Raw genomic sequence first — 13,717 nt, forward strand, 5'->3', positions numbered from 1 at the left:
TATGTGATGGTGGCCACATCTTTGAGTCTATAGCCACGACTCTGAGACAAGATCCTTATATAAAAGTCTGCCCTATAGATTCCCCTGCTCTCACAGAGTGTAAATAATTTTAAGCACCACCAACCCGACGCCCCCCCCTTCCCACACACTTTTCCTTCTTTGTAGCATGCGATTTTATTTTAATTAATAATTAATAGGTCTGTGACAGCATGGTTCACGTTACTGGCTCCAGCTAGTGTCTGTAGCGCACTTGCATTCTGTGCCTTTCCTTGCACACATTCCCCCAGACGCTAAAGTCTTGGTTTCATTGCAGCACAAAATCCCGGGGAAGCCACTTGTGTCTAAGCCTTTTTTGCTTTATCGTCATTCCTTCTCCTCTTGCATATGGTGCATTTAAAGGCTCGCGGGTGACATGCTACCTCCTGGGGTGTTCCGATCAGGTCAGGGTGCTGCAAGTAGAAATACACCGAGGGAGACAAGACAAGAAAAAAATAGGGACAAAAAGTCCTGATTTTCATCAGTTTGGAATGTTTGATGACAGTTTGTGGCATTATGACAGTATGTGTTTGTGTCTTGGCAACTGTTACCTAGTGACAAGTCGAACCGGCACTAGCCATTGGTCGGGGGCAGAAAGACAGAGTCACCTTTCCGACGTTCTGCTCTCCTGCATCAGCTTTTGCAAGGGAGATGGAGGGGGGGGTGGAGAGAGGAAGGGAGGGAAAAAAAGAGGAGGAGGACGAGAAAGAGGAGGAGGAGGAGCAGGGGGCTCAGGTGCAGGCAGTAATAATACAAGAGTGAGAGCGAAAAGAGAGAACGAGAATGTGAGAAATAGCGACAGGCTCCGCGCAAACAGCATCTCTGGAACTGGACCTGAGCACCAGGCTGACTGCTCGGCTGCAAGGAGAGAGCCTAGGTGAGAAGCCTCATCTATTTCATTACTGGGGTTAAGGAGGAAAGCAGTGGTGGCTCAGGGGGCACAGCCTTTTAGTTTGGAGATATGTACACTGAAAGAGAGCACAGGGGTGGAAGAAGAGACAGCAGGTCCTTTTTGGTTAATTTGCAAGAAGGATCGAGGCAGAGCAACTCTCAACTTGAGTAATGATGAGGACATATTTTTTCTTTTTCTTTCGGAAACTACTGTGTAGCTGTCAGCAGGCATTCCTTTAGATGATATCTCCGCTGCTTGCCTCCCACTTCCCCGGCACATCGCAGACGCTGACAGTTTTGCATCTATTTGGGAGAGGGCTGACAGTAGAGGTGGGCAGAGCGAAACATCGAGCTAAACTTCGACTCTTAACTGAGGAGGACGATGTGACCTTGGTTATCCTCTTCTGTGGAAACAACCTCTCTAAGCGAGGATGATGTTCTATCTAGCGCCCCTTTGTAGTCTGAAATGTGGCATCAGACCCTCTTAACTCTTTCAGCACTAATCCGCATTTTCATCCCACACACCCCCCCCCCCCCTCCCCCATCGACGTCTTTGTATAGAGAGGCAAAATTGATGCACTCACTCTAATGCAATCGATCCGAAAGAGTAAAGGCAATTCACCCACGAGCTCAGACGAAGCGGACTGTAATGTTAAGTTTTTAGATGAGTTATTAAAAGTTTACTCTTAAATAATTCATGGGCATTATATCCGCATTCGACGTGGAAGGCTATTTTAAGGTATTGGTTTTCCATCTTTGTATGGATCTCTGCTGTGATGTAATGTATAGGAAATGGGCGTGCTCTTGGGCATTTCTATTCACCGATATTGCACTGAGAGCTGCTGCTATAACTGTTCCCTGTGCGTTGCAAGTAAGGCAGACAGGTAAATGCATGGTGCAAATGATCTGCAGGTAACAATTAACAGAATCTGCAAGGTGCATGCAGCATATCAGGTTTGGCTGCTTAAATTTGAGGATTTTCCATATGATAGTCGTTCTAGAGGATTTCTTTAGTTTGTATCTCTGTAATGGTTTGTGCTCTTAACGACTCTATCTTGAGATGCTGAGATATTTTAAGATGCCTCTTGACTTCCCCTCTTTCTGATTTGAAATTTTCACGTCTAAAGATAAACGATCTCTGGAGAATAGACTGGCCAGCCATTGCCCACCACCACCACCTCCTTAGCATAGAAAGGAACACGATTCAGGGAAATGTTTTTCTTTTTCTTTTAGTCTTGTCTTAGCATTTCTTCCTCAATTGTATGTTTTTCTCTTTATTTGTAGTTTCCCTCACCAATGATACAGAATACAGAATCTCTCCTCTTTAGCCGCCTTTCTCTGTGCTTGCTCAGAATGGATTCCCGAAGCCTAATTGAGAGAGCAGCGGCAGCAGCAGCAGCAACCTTTCACTTATTAAGTTTTACTCTACTGGGTATTGCGTTATCTCTCTCCATTTCTACCTTGGAGAAGCAAAGGTGAGTGAGCTCCGGGAGTAAGCACACGTTTGGGAATGAGTGACTTTGGAGAGCGGTCATACTGATGGAAGAGGCTGCTGAAAGAAGACCTGAGGCTCAGAAGCGGAGGGTCTCTCGCCCAGCTGTGAGACTGGCTTGCCCGGTCAGCCTTTCACCAACACACTTAAGAATTTCATACTTGCCGACCAACAGTACAAACCATGAACCTGTCACAACTGCTTGACTGGAGAACCTTGAACTCAAGCGGATTCTTCCTGAACTCATCAGAGCATCACCCTTGTCCACTGGGTTTCGGACACTACAATTCAGTGGACATATGCATACTGGAAACTACCATCATTGTGCTGCTAACGTTCTTGATAATTACTGGGAACCTAACGGTCATCTTCGTCTTTCATTGTGCCCCGTTACTGCACCATTACACGACCAGTTACTTCATCCAGACGATGGCATACGCGGACTTGCTTGTGGGAGTCAGTTGCCTGGTTCCCACGTTATCCCTTCTTCACTACTCCACGGGGGTCCACGAATCTTTGACATGTCAAGTATTTGGCTATATCATATCTGTGCTAAAAAGCGTCTCCATGGCCTGTTTAGCGTTCATCAGTGTGGATCGATACCTAGCCATCACCAAACCCCTTTCCTACAACCAGCTGGTCACGCCATGTAGACTACGCCTCTGTATCATCCTTATCTGGATTTATTCAGGTTTGATCTTCTTGCCATCTTTTTTTGGCTGGGGTAAGCCTGGCTACCATGGAGACATCTTTGAGTGGTGCGCCATCTCTTGGCATACCAGTGCCTACTTCACTGGCTTCATTGTGTGCCTGCTGTATGCCCCCGCAGCACTGGTTATATGTTTCACGTACTTTCACATCTTCCGCATCTGCCGGCAGCACACCAAAGAAATTAGCGACCGCCGAGCTCGCTTTCCCAGTCACGAAGCCGAGTCAACTGGAGAAGGTGGGCCCGGTCACAGCCCTGACCGACGCTACGCGATGGTCTTGTTCCGAATAACCAGCGTTTTCTATATGCTATGGCTCCCCTACATCATATACTTTTTATTGGAGAGCTGGCGGGCGCTGGATAACCCCGCCTTGTCTTTTCTAACCACCTGGTTGGCCATAAGCAATAGTTTCTGTAACTGTGTCATCTACAGCTTGTCCAACAGTGTTTTCCGGCTCGGCCTTCGGAGGCTGTCAGAAACAATATGTTCACCATGTATGTGTTCTAAAGACAAGAATGAACGGGAACCTAAACCCCGAAAACGCGCTAACTCCTGTTCTATTTGAAGTCATTGTAGTGACAGTCCTAAGTCGGGAGCGTGCCTGCACCAGGCCCCAGGATGCTGCTTTCTCAACAAACAAAAAAATCTACGAAATTATTTTAGCGCCTCATTTTGGCTCAATTGTTTGAGTTTTTGATTTGCATTGGAAATGTGAACCATTAAACTCTGATCCAAACAGAGATGCAAAAGAGCACACGAATCTGTGCACTGCTGTCAAAAATGAGTCACGCTGTTGTGGGAGGGGAGCAGAGTATCAAAGGGGGAGAAAAAAAAGGTGTCGGTTTGGATAAGATTAGCTAATTAATGCGGATATTCTGCAGAAATATCAGATATCGTACAAAAAATTACAAAAAGGTCACTTCCTTTTTTTTTTTTGTATTCCTAAAATATAAGTTCTACATTGCCTTGGCAGGAGAATTAAAAAGATTACTGTCCGAGGCTGGTGTTACTAAAACCACAGTGATAAACTATTACGTCAGCTGAAGGTGACCATATTGCTGTTTACAATGTACTGTATTAGTCTTTTTTTTTATTTTTTCCCAAATTTTTTTTTTCTTTATAGGTTTAATTTTATTAAGTTGTGTTATTATTATGCCGGTTCAGTGTAAGAAGAGTAGGCGTAACGAACGCCGCTGTCACTGACTGAACGGTTTGAGAGTTTACAATTGCCTGTGCAATCTGCAGGTGACAATGAAGTGTTCTGTGATGGTATGCGTGTTCTCACCATCCCCAAGACGCCAGCTGCCTTTTTCCTCTAGTATACCTTATAAGACATGACATATCTTCTTGGAACTGAGCTGCTATGAACGTGTTTTTTAAAAAAAAAAAAATTGATGGGTATTAGCTATAAATCTAAATTTAGATCTCTTAGCCTTTGCGTAGACAAAAAGCGTCTCTGATATACCTTCAAAAAGTTGCGGGAACGAGACATTTAATTTGTATCCTACGTGTATATGCTTTGTGTATTTATTGATCAGTCTCATAAAAGACATGGCTCTGGTTTCCAAGTAGAGGCTTTTTGCAATCCCGGCCACCCAGTTGTTATCGAGCTTTTTTTTTTTTTTTTTTTTGTCAGACCGAGGCAGTGGCTCCTTCCAGAATTAGAAGCCGTGACCTTTTCTTTCAATTTTTTTTTTTTATTCCTCCCCCCAGAACAATTGGTGATTTCACCAGCCATGCAAAAAATAGAATCTGCTAAATGGACTATGTTCCTGCTATACATTTATTCCGTCCTTGTTCTAGGGTTCATCCAGCTTGCTGCTGTTTTTGACCGTTCCTTGTATACATTATATATTTAATTAAAAAAAGTTCGGTAATACGAGGGATGTTGTGATCTTTAATTGATGCCCTGTCACTCATATAGATGGATCATTACCTGCCATAGCATTGACTGATTTCACGAGAGTCGTGCAAAACATTGAACGTTAAGGCTACCGGTACACGGTACAGATTGGTTTGCAGAAAATCTGCATGGAAACTGCATAAAAACAGCATAAAAACCTGCATCTAAATCTGTATTATTTATTGTGGTTTTTGTGTGTGTGTGTGCTTTTTAATAAGATTTTTGGTGCAGATTTTCTGTTTATTTTATCAACTTCATTAAAGTTTATGGGGAAAACCCCCAGTACATGAGGTGCGCACAAACAATTGACATGCTGCGGATTAAAAAATGTCCACGCGTACAAAATATGCAATGTGTACATAAGATTTGACAAGTCTCATTCACTTTGCTGGTACTGCGGTTTTTCAGCACAAAAATCTGGGCGGAAAAAACGCACTCAGGGCATGTTCACACAACGGATTTTGAAAAGGCGCTGATTTTCTGCGCAGTTTTGGTGATTTTTTTCTTTTCTTCCAGCTTTCTATTCATTTCAATGGAAGAATCAGCGCGGATTTCACTCCAAGATAGAGCATGCTGCTTCTTTTTTCCACGCGTGAGAAAAAAAAAGTTCTGCCTCTTATTAAAATGAATTGGAGGCCTTTTAGAGGTGTTTTATGGTGCAGTAAATGTGTGAAAAACCGCTAAGAAACGTGATGTGAAGGGGCCTTTAATCTACAGTGTGCGTAGGTAGCCTTATGTTGATAGTTTTTAGCCCCATAGACTTCAATGGGGTTAAAATAAACAGAAAATCCGCCAAAAAACACAATAAGGGCTCGTGCCCGTGAAGCCTGTGCTGTGGACCAAAATTGCGGTCAGCAATGCACGGGCACCGTCCGTGGGGCAGCCGCATGAGCATCGCAGACCCATTCACTTGGGGCCATGATCCGTCCGTTCCACATAAAGATAGAGCAAGTTCTATCTTTTTGCGGTGCGGAGGCATGTAACGGAACCCCAGAAAGCACTCTGTACTGTTTCCGTAGTGTTCCGTTCCACATCTCCGGATTTGCGGACCCATTAAAGTGAATGGGTCCGCATCCGTGATGCGGAACGCACACGGAACGGTGCCCGCGTATTGCGGATCCGCAAAAATGCGGTCCGCAATATGGCAACGGGCATCACACGTTCGTGTGAATGAGCCCTAAATGTGGATTTCTGTATGGGTTTTATTGTGGTTTTTGATGCGGGTTTCATGCTTACTTTCTGCATCCAAATCCGCACCGCGTTCAGGTAGCCTTGAGGTTCCTAGAAGGATCTCGTCTCATGTGTCATGGCATTAGGAAGTGTAAGACTGGAAATGATGAGCGCAACAGGAGCCGAGATCTCAGCACGCAACGAGGTCACATTGAATCCTTGCTAATTATCTCTGGATTTATTCTTGTGACTGATAGTTGTGATATTTTTATTTAGTATTTTTTTTTATCGTGGGAGAGATGCGTAGATCTGTGATCCTAGAATAGCTCAGCCTCTGTTACTTTAGTTGTAGTTTAACCAGACCTTGTAGTCTGTAATTAGATGCAAATTGTGGACACACAATGGTTTCCGGGATGACCGTCTGTTTACAGGATTTAATTGTTTTTAGATTGGTGGTGACCTGCTGTTCACCCACGTTGGTGATCAATGTGAACACCTGTCGTCAGACCCCACACCTTGGTTGTGGGATATCTTCCAGCGCTTACAAAATTTAGTGCTCGAATTACTAAAAATCTAACGTTTCTCACACTGTTCGAGCTTGTAAGAGAAGGAGAAAGACAGGAGGCAGCGCCTCGTGTGTAGAACCGTATGATAATATTAAAAACAACAATGCACTGATTGTGCTTACCGTATTGGGTTGTGATGAGTCACAACTCCTATGAATCGCTTATGCTGGTAAAAGCCCGTCCAGCTTGCGGGGATGACTGCTGCTGCTGCCCAGGTTCTTACCCGTTTTCGTGGAGCACGATATCCGGGGTATGGAGAATAGTGGATAGGTATAAAAAATGAACCTTATAAAAAGCGGCGCTGCTGCAGAAGACAGGACTCAAATAGATAAAATAAAGTGGGTCTTTATTTATATTGGTCTACGCGTTTCAGGGGCGGACTGCCCCCTTCATCAGGACAATATGTCATTACCTATTGTCCTGATGAAGGGGGCAGTCCGCCCCTGAAACGCGTAGACCAATATAAATAAAGACCCACTTTATTTTATCTATTTGAGTCCTGTCTTCTGCAGCAGCGCCGCTTTTTATAAGGTTCATTTTTTATACCTATCCACTGTTCGAGCTTGTATAACAGTAGTAGCCATCAACGTCCAGGCTCTGGTGGTGTCCCCTCTATGGATGTAGAAAGTCATCAGATGGTTTGGGTCTTTATTAAATATGGCAGACCAAACTGTAATATACATTTGAAGGGTTTGCTATATACAGTATTTTTGCAATTATGTAATATTTTCTTATGATAACCCTTGCAAATGGTAACAGTACAGAATGAAAATCTAAGGGGGCTTTCTATTAACAGCATTGGTCACCTATCCATAGTCTCTGGAGTTCCGACCGCTGGCACCCCCCGGTGATCACGAGCATGGTGGTCCCAGAGTTCCCTATGTGACTGTTTGACCACTGTTTAATTCACTTCTATGGGTCATATAGGGTTTAAGGGGTTTTACAAGACTTTTTTACTGATGACCTATTTGACCGGTGGGGAACAGACACCCCCGCCGATCAGCTGCTTGAGAAGGTGCTAACGCTCACAGTAGCGCCGCGGCCTTTTCTCAGCTTTCCCTAGGCCAGTGACGTCACATTCATCGGTCACATGGCCTAGGAGAAGCTCAGCCCCATTCAAGTGAATGGGGCTGAGCTGCGATACCAAGCACAGCCGCTATCAAAAGGACGGCGCTGTGCTTAGCCGCTACTGCGAGTGGCGGTGCCTTCTCCAAAAGTCTCAGAAAACTATTTTAACTCGCTGTTGTCTCAGTCATTCCCATAGAAGTGAATGAAGCAGTGGTCACACATGTTGCACCAAAGGGATTCTTTTTGTTATTGGTGGGGGTCCTAGCAGACCCCCAGTGATGATGCACCTGTCCTCTGTTATTAACGGGAGAACCTCTTTAACGATCCGACTCAAAATGACCATTATTAGTAATAATTAGGTCTATGGTGTGGACTGTATGGAGCGTGTTTTTTTTTTTCTTCTGATGTTCGTAGGAGTTTAACCCCTTAACGACCAGCGCCGTACATGTACCGGGGCTTTAAAGATGGCGTCCGCTCCTGAGCACTGCGGCCTCCATAGCCGCGGGTGGCCGCCTGCTTCTTATAGCAGACACCCGCAGCTCATGTCCGCAACCGGCAATAATGCAGATCGCGGACATTTAACCCCTCAGATGCCGTGGTCAATCCTGACCACGGCATCTGAGCGCACTGAAAACCGAAAGCACGCGCTTCCGGTTAGGCTCCGGCTCCCCCGTGCGGCGATCGGAGGAGCCAGAGCTTGTGTGCAGCCGCACCTGTCTTTGTGAATGACAAGAGGCTGCTGCATAGTATTTCCTATGGAGCCATTGCCTGTAATAGGGCTCCATAGGAAAGTAGTAAAACCATCATAGATTCTAATGCAAGTGCATTGGAGTCTATGATGATGGGCTCTGGGAATGCAGGGAGCGCAAAACGAAAACTCAAAAAAAAAGAAACAACTAAAAACTCCGGGGCTGAAAGGGTTAATCAGCTGTTGGAAAAAAGTTCTGCTGCAGCATGGCATCGGAGTGGCAGGGCAGGGAAGGGATGCCCACATGCAGAATAGTTCTCATCCTCCAAATATCTTACGGCTCTTCACTGGTCTATAAAATATTGGAAGACTGGTGGCATTAAGTCATATCTGCCAGCCTGTGGCAGCACCCATCACCGAGTTGGGTATTGCCATGTAGATTGTGAGAGCAAATCCTGTTGTTACCATTTTGTTGGCCATTTTACAAGGCATGTTTGAATTCATAGTGCTGTCTTTCTCCTCAAATATAGTAAATTGCGACTATCCTGTTAAAGGGGTTTTCCGTGATCAGCAAATGTTGCATCCCCTTTATCAGGCACCTGGTATTGCAGTTCAGTCCCATTCGATAAGCACCACAGCCCTTTCAGTAAGCCGATCTGGCGCCGCTGCCTTCTCAAACAGCTGATCGGCGGGGGTCCCGGGTGTCGGACCCCTGCCGATCAGAAGCTGGTGATCCATCCAGAGGATAGATCATCAGTTTAAACAAAGTGCAGAACCCCTTTAAAGGGGTTTTCGGAGATTACAATATTGATGATGTCTCCTCACGATATGAGATTGATGGGGGTCTCCCATCACCCTTGAAGATCAGCTGGTTGAAAGGGCTGCAGCACTTGGACAAGCACAGCGCCCTACTCACGGTATACCAAGCACAGCGCCGTACATTGTATAGTGGCTGTGTTTGGTATTGCAACCCAGACCCGTCCACTTGATCGTGACATCACTGGCTGCAGCACTGAATGGAGTGACACAGCCTCTTGATGGGGGGGGGGGGGGGGGAGGGGTGGCAAGGGTGACTAGAGTCGGACCTCCACTGATCTGATATATGACCTATCCTATTGTAGACACAATTTTGGCTAGAGTGCCCAGTCATATTTCTAAGGGCTGGTATTCATGGATATTTACTCTTGAGCCTGCGGTGCATTACTTAATATTATGTCCGGGAACAAAATAGTCATGTGCCGCCATGAATAGCACTGTCTGTATTCAGTGGCAATGTGGGACGACCGTGCCCGTTTTGCACACTGCGGACCCGCAAAACACGGCTACCGGCTGCATGCACTCCGCATAGTGGTGCGGAATCATTGACTTCAAAAGGTCCGCGATCCACAAGATGCGGCCCGAAGATAGGACATGTCCTTTCTTTTGCAGTGCAGAGGCACGGACCCCGAAGCACATGGAAGGGCCCATCTCCAGCCACGATGTGTAGTGCAGACAGCTGGTGCCCGCGGTCTGCAAAACAGGCACAGCCGTCCCACTGTCATGTGAATGCAGCTTTAAAGTAAAAAAAACAAGTAGCCTTCTTGGTAAATCTAGATTCCCACAAACATATATTAAGAATTCCTCCTAATAATGACTATTTCGAGATACAGAAGATGAAGTCACTAAGGATACGAGGATGACTCAACAGAGAAACAGCTAGAAGGCCAATGATCGAGATGATAAAAATACATGTAGCATTGCCAGTACTCATTGAAGACCATGTGCCACATGTATTGCCTCCGCCAACGAGCAGCAGGAAGGGGTGTGGCTTAGCAGTGGAGAGGCGTGGCTTTAGATGTGATCGTAAAAACTTAAGACTAGACAGTATAAAGGGTCTCCAGTTTATCATCCAGCTTCAGGCCGCGTAGTACATCTACCCTATGTGCGTGCTACAAAAACCAGTGCATTCAGATATACAGTATGGGACAGATTTTCACTTGCAGAAAGTTCGGTAACATTTACCGCATGTGAATCAAGTTGTGTAATATGTTCACTGCAAGTGCAGCGTTTGGGTCCGGTCTGCAAAACAGAACAAACCGTATCCAGCACTTAAAAAAAAAAAAAAAAGAATAAAGTAAGTCAATGGTGCCAGATCCATTTTTTTCAGACCCGCAGAAAATTGGATCTGTCACCCATTGACTTAGGCTACATGCACACGAACGTTAGGGCTCCGTGCTGCGTACGGCAAATTGCGGTCCGCAGTGTACGGGCACAGACCGTGGGGGCCGCAATCCGCATCCGACGGTCCGCACCGCAAAAAGGTAGTGCATGCGATATTTTTTAGCGGTGCGGAGGCACGGCCAGAAACACCACGGAAGCACTCCGTAGTGCTTCCGTGGGGTTCCGATCCATGCCTCCATTCCGCATCTCCGTGATTGCGGACCCATTCAAGTGATGCGGGCCGCAATATGGCCACTGGGGGCACACGGTCTTGTGCATGTAGCCTTAGGCTACTTCCACACTACCGGCAGCCTTCTCTGGCCGGCTGTACCGACGGGTGAGCAGCCTGCCGGATCCGTGCCGCTGGTAGTGCACACATGCCGTTGGAAGTCCGCTCTGGTCCCATTCACTATGTCGTCGTTTTATTCCGGGCGCCCTTCGGCATGTTTGCTGTGCTGCGGCCGGACCTCCGGCCTGCCCCCATTATAGTTCCGGCAGCACTGATACGGCAGGCTGTTCACCGCCCAGAACAGCCTGACGGAGAAGGCTGCCGCTAGTGTGAAAGTAGCCTTACATTGTTTTTAGTGTCAGATCTGGTTTGTTCAGTTTCAAGTTAATACATCCGCCTTCGAACGAAACGGATGCATCCTGATGTGTTAAATCGAACTGGAGCGTTTTGCTTCTGTTTTCAGATCCTCTGCCAGGTCTCAAAACCGGAATACAAAGCCTTCTAGTCATTGATTGTATATTAAAGGGTAATTGCTCTATTTAAATATTCCCTGTAATTGTCCGTGGTTAACGATAGAGATTTGCTTTCTGGTAGGAATTCCTAGCTGGAGACTGAGCTCGGGATCAGCGACTGTTTGCGAAAAAAATAAAATAATTAAAAACGCTTTTAGGTTTATCTCAGAGTTTCTAGATGTTTCACCTGTAATGGATATCGTTGTGTTTTTTCCTCATTACAAAAGCCGCGCATTATTACTAGGTTGAATGCTCTTGCAATAATAAGTGATGGTAACCAAATGCTCCAGCGTTGTATTACATAGCAGTGCCTTAGTAACAGGTTATTATTTTAATAGCTGTAAATATATGTCTGTTTTCACGTGAATATTTAATAGGAAAATTCCATCTTCAACTCTTCATGTTGGTTATGAAAGTGCCCGAGCGTGGGATGAAAACCACAAGACTCGTCATTTATTACTTCAAGATTTACATTCATTTTATATGGATCTTATATTGGAGGAAATGTCTCTCTATGGCTTGGGAAACACAGATGACTCTGCAGGCGGCGTCCCAACTGTTGGCATCTCCAAATATTATTGGGTATGAGCCAGTTCGCCATGTCATATCTTGATAAATTTAGTTCCCCTTTAAAGGGCATCTGTCAGCAGTTTTGTACCTATGACACCGGCTGACCTGTTACATGTGCGCTTGGCAGCTGAAAGCATCTGTGTTGGTCCCATGTCCATATGTGCCCGCATTGCTGAGAAAAAGGATGTTTTAATATATGGAAATGAGGCTCTAGATGCAACGGGGGCGTTACCGTTACACCTTGAGGCTCTGCTCTCTCTGTAACTGACGCGCCCTCTGCACTTTGACAGGGTCAGGCAGTGTAAACGTCATCGGCGCGGCAGTTGCAGAGAGAGCCTCTAGGTGTAATGGCAACGCCCCTGTTGCTCCTAGAGACTCATTTGCATATATTAAAACATCATTTTTCGGGCACATATGAACATGGGACCAACACAGATGCTTTCAGCTGCCAAGTGCACATGCAACAGGTCAGCCAGTGTCATAGGGACAAAACTGCTTCGGCCGTTAGACCCGTCACAACGCCGAGCTCAGCTAAGTGTCGGGATATATTTCACTTAGCGATCTGCTTCTTCATTCTGGAAAAAATTACTTTTAATCAATATGCAAATGAGCAGTTAAGTGCATGAAGGGCGGGCCCGAGCCACTCTGTGCACCCTTGCCCCTCCCTGTCCTTGATTGACATTGCCAGGTTGCTGTATCATCCTGCCAGGCCTTGTCAATTATGAAGGAGGGGCTGGCAGAGGAAGCAGGAGACGTGAGGGTGCACAGAGTGGCTTGGGCCTGCCCTCGGTGCACATGGTGATTGCTCATTTGCCTATAGATATAAAGTGCTTTTTCTCAAAAATGAAGCAACAGAAAGGTGTCACTACCTACAAGGCATTGTACCTAGGTTATCAATTTCCTGATGAGACTGTCTTTAAAAAAAATTATATATATATTTATATTAATGTGTGTGTGTGTAAAGCCTTTTTGTACTGACAACCTTAAAATTCTAATTTGAATGTCTTCCATGCCCAAGATCATACTAAGACACGACCCGGGAAGCTCAGACCTATGTTGCTGTTTTCGGGTTACTTGCAGTTAGCTGCTGTTCTAGCAGCACCTGTCTGTTCTATGGTGTGAACAGGAGCGAACTGGTGGGTGCTACACTGGGATTGCTGCATCGGCAGAGAACTAACCGGGTGGTTTCATGATGAATTCTTTATAAATGGCTGTGCTGTCCATGTAATGCCTGAAGGGACTGGGTCCACCCGAGTCCTTCTTACAGAGCAGTTCTCTGTTTTGGCCCCTAGTGGAGGGTCCGATGGTGGGTGCCCCCTCTGTGATGTCTAATGGGCAGGAGCTGTATACATTTGAGACTCCTTTTAACCTGTTAGTGACCACTAATATGCCTTTTTACTGATGTAAACAAAGGGGGTTTAAGCTTACGTACCCAAAAGGGTGCATTAATAACTAGAACTTGTCCTGCAAAAAATAAGCCCTCAAACAGGTACGTTGGTGAAAAAAACCAAAAAGTTTCTAGCTCTTGGAATGCGATTTAAAAAATAAATAAAAAATGTGCGTGGTCACTCTGTGTTGATTTGTTGACAGGGGACTACCATACCTGGAAATGCATTGTAATATTTCTTATTATTTTAGTGTCCTGCTGTGCCACACTCAGGAAATGGTACTAGTCTGAACCAG

The 13,717-nt window shown here is 45.6% G+C and overlaps 2 protein-coding genes across 2 annotated transcripts in view; both read left to right on the forward strand.

The window, feature by feature from the left end:
- RABGAP1L (RAB GTPase activating protein 1 like) overlaps positions 1 to 13,717 on the forward strand; it is a 328,801-nt gene that overhangs the window by 166,410 nt on the left and 148,674 nt on the right. The window lies entirely within an intron of this gene.
- GPR52 (G protein-coupled receptor 52) lies at positions 800 to 4,997 on the forward strand. Its single transcript, XM_040406741.1, has 2 exons — positions 800 to 913; positions 2,212 to 4,997. The coding sequence occupies exon 2, from the start codon at positions 2,603 to 2,605 to the stop codon at positions 3,692 to 3,694; it is 1,092 nt and encodes a 363-aa protein (XP_040262675.1). The 5' UTR covers positions 800 to 913; positions 2,212 to 2,602; the 3' UTR covers positions 3,695 to 4,997.

The sequence above is a fragment of the Bufo bufo genome, chromosome 9 (genome assembly GCF_905171765.1).
Source record: "Bufo bufo chromosome 9, aBufBuf1.1, whole genome shotgun sequence".
Lineage (NCBI taxonomy): Eukaryota > Metazoa > Chordata > Amphibia > Anura > Bufonidae > Bufo > Bufo bufo.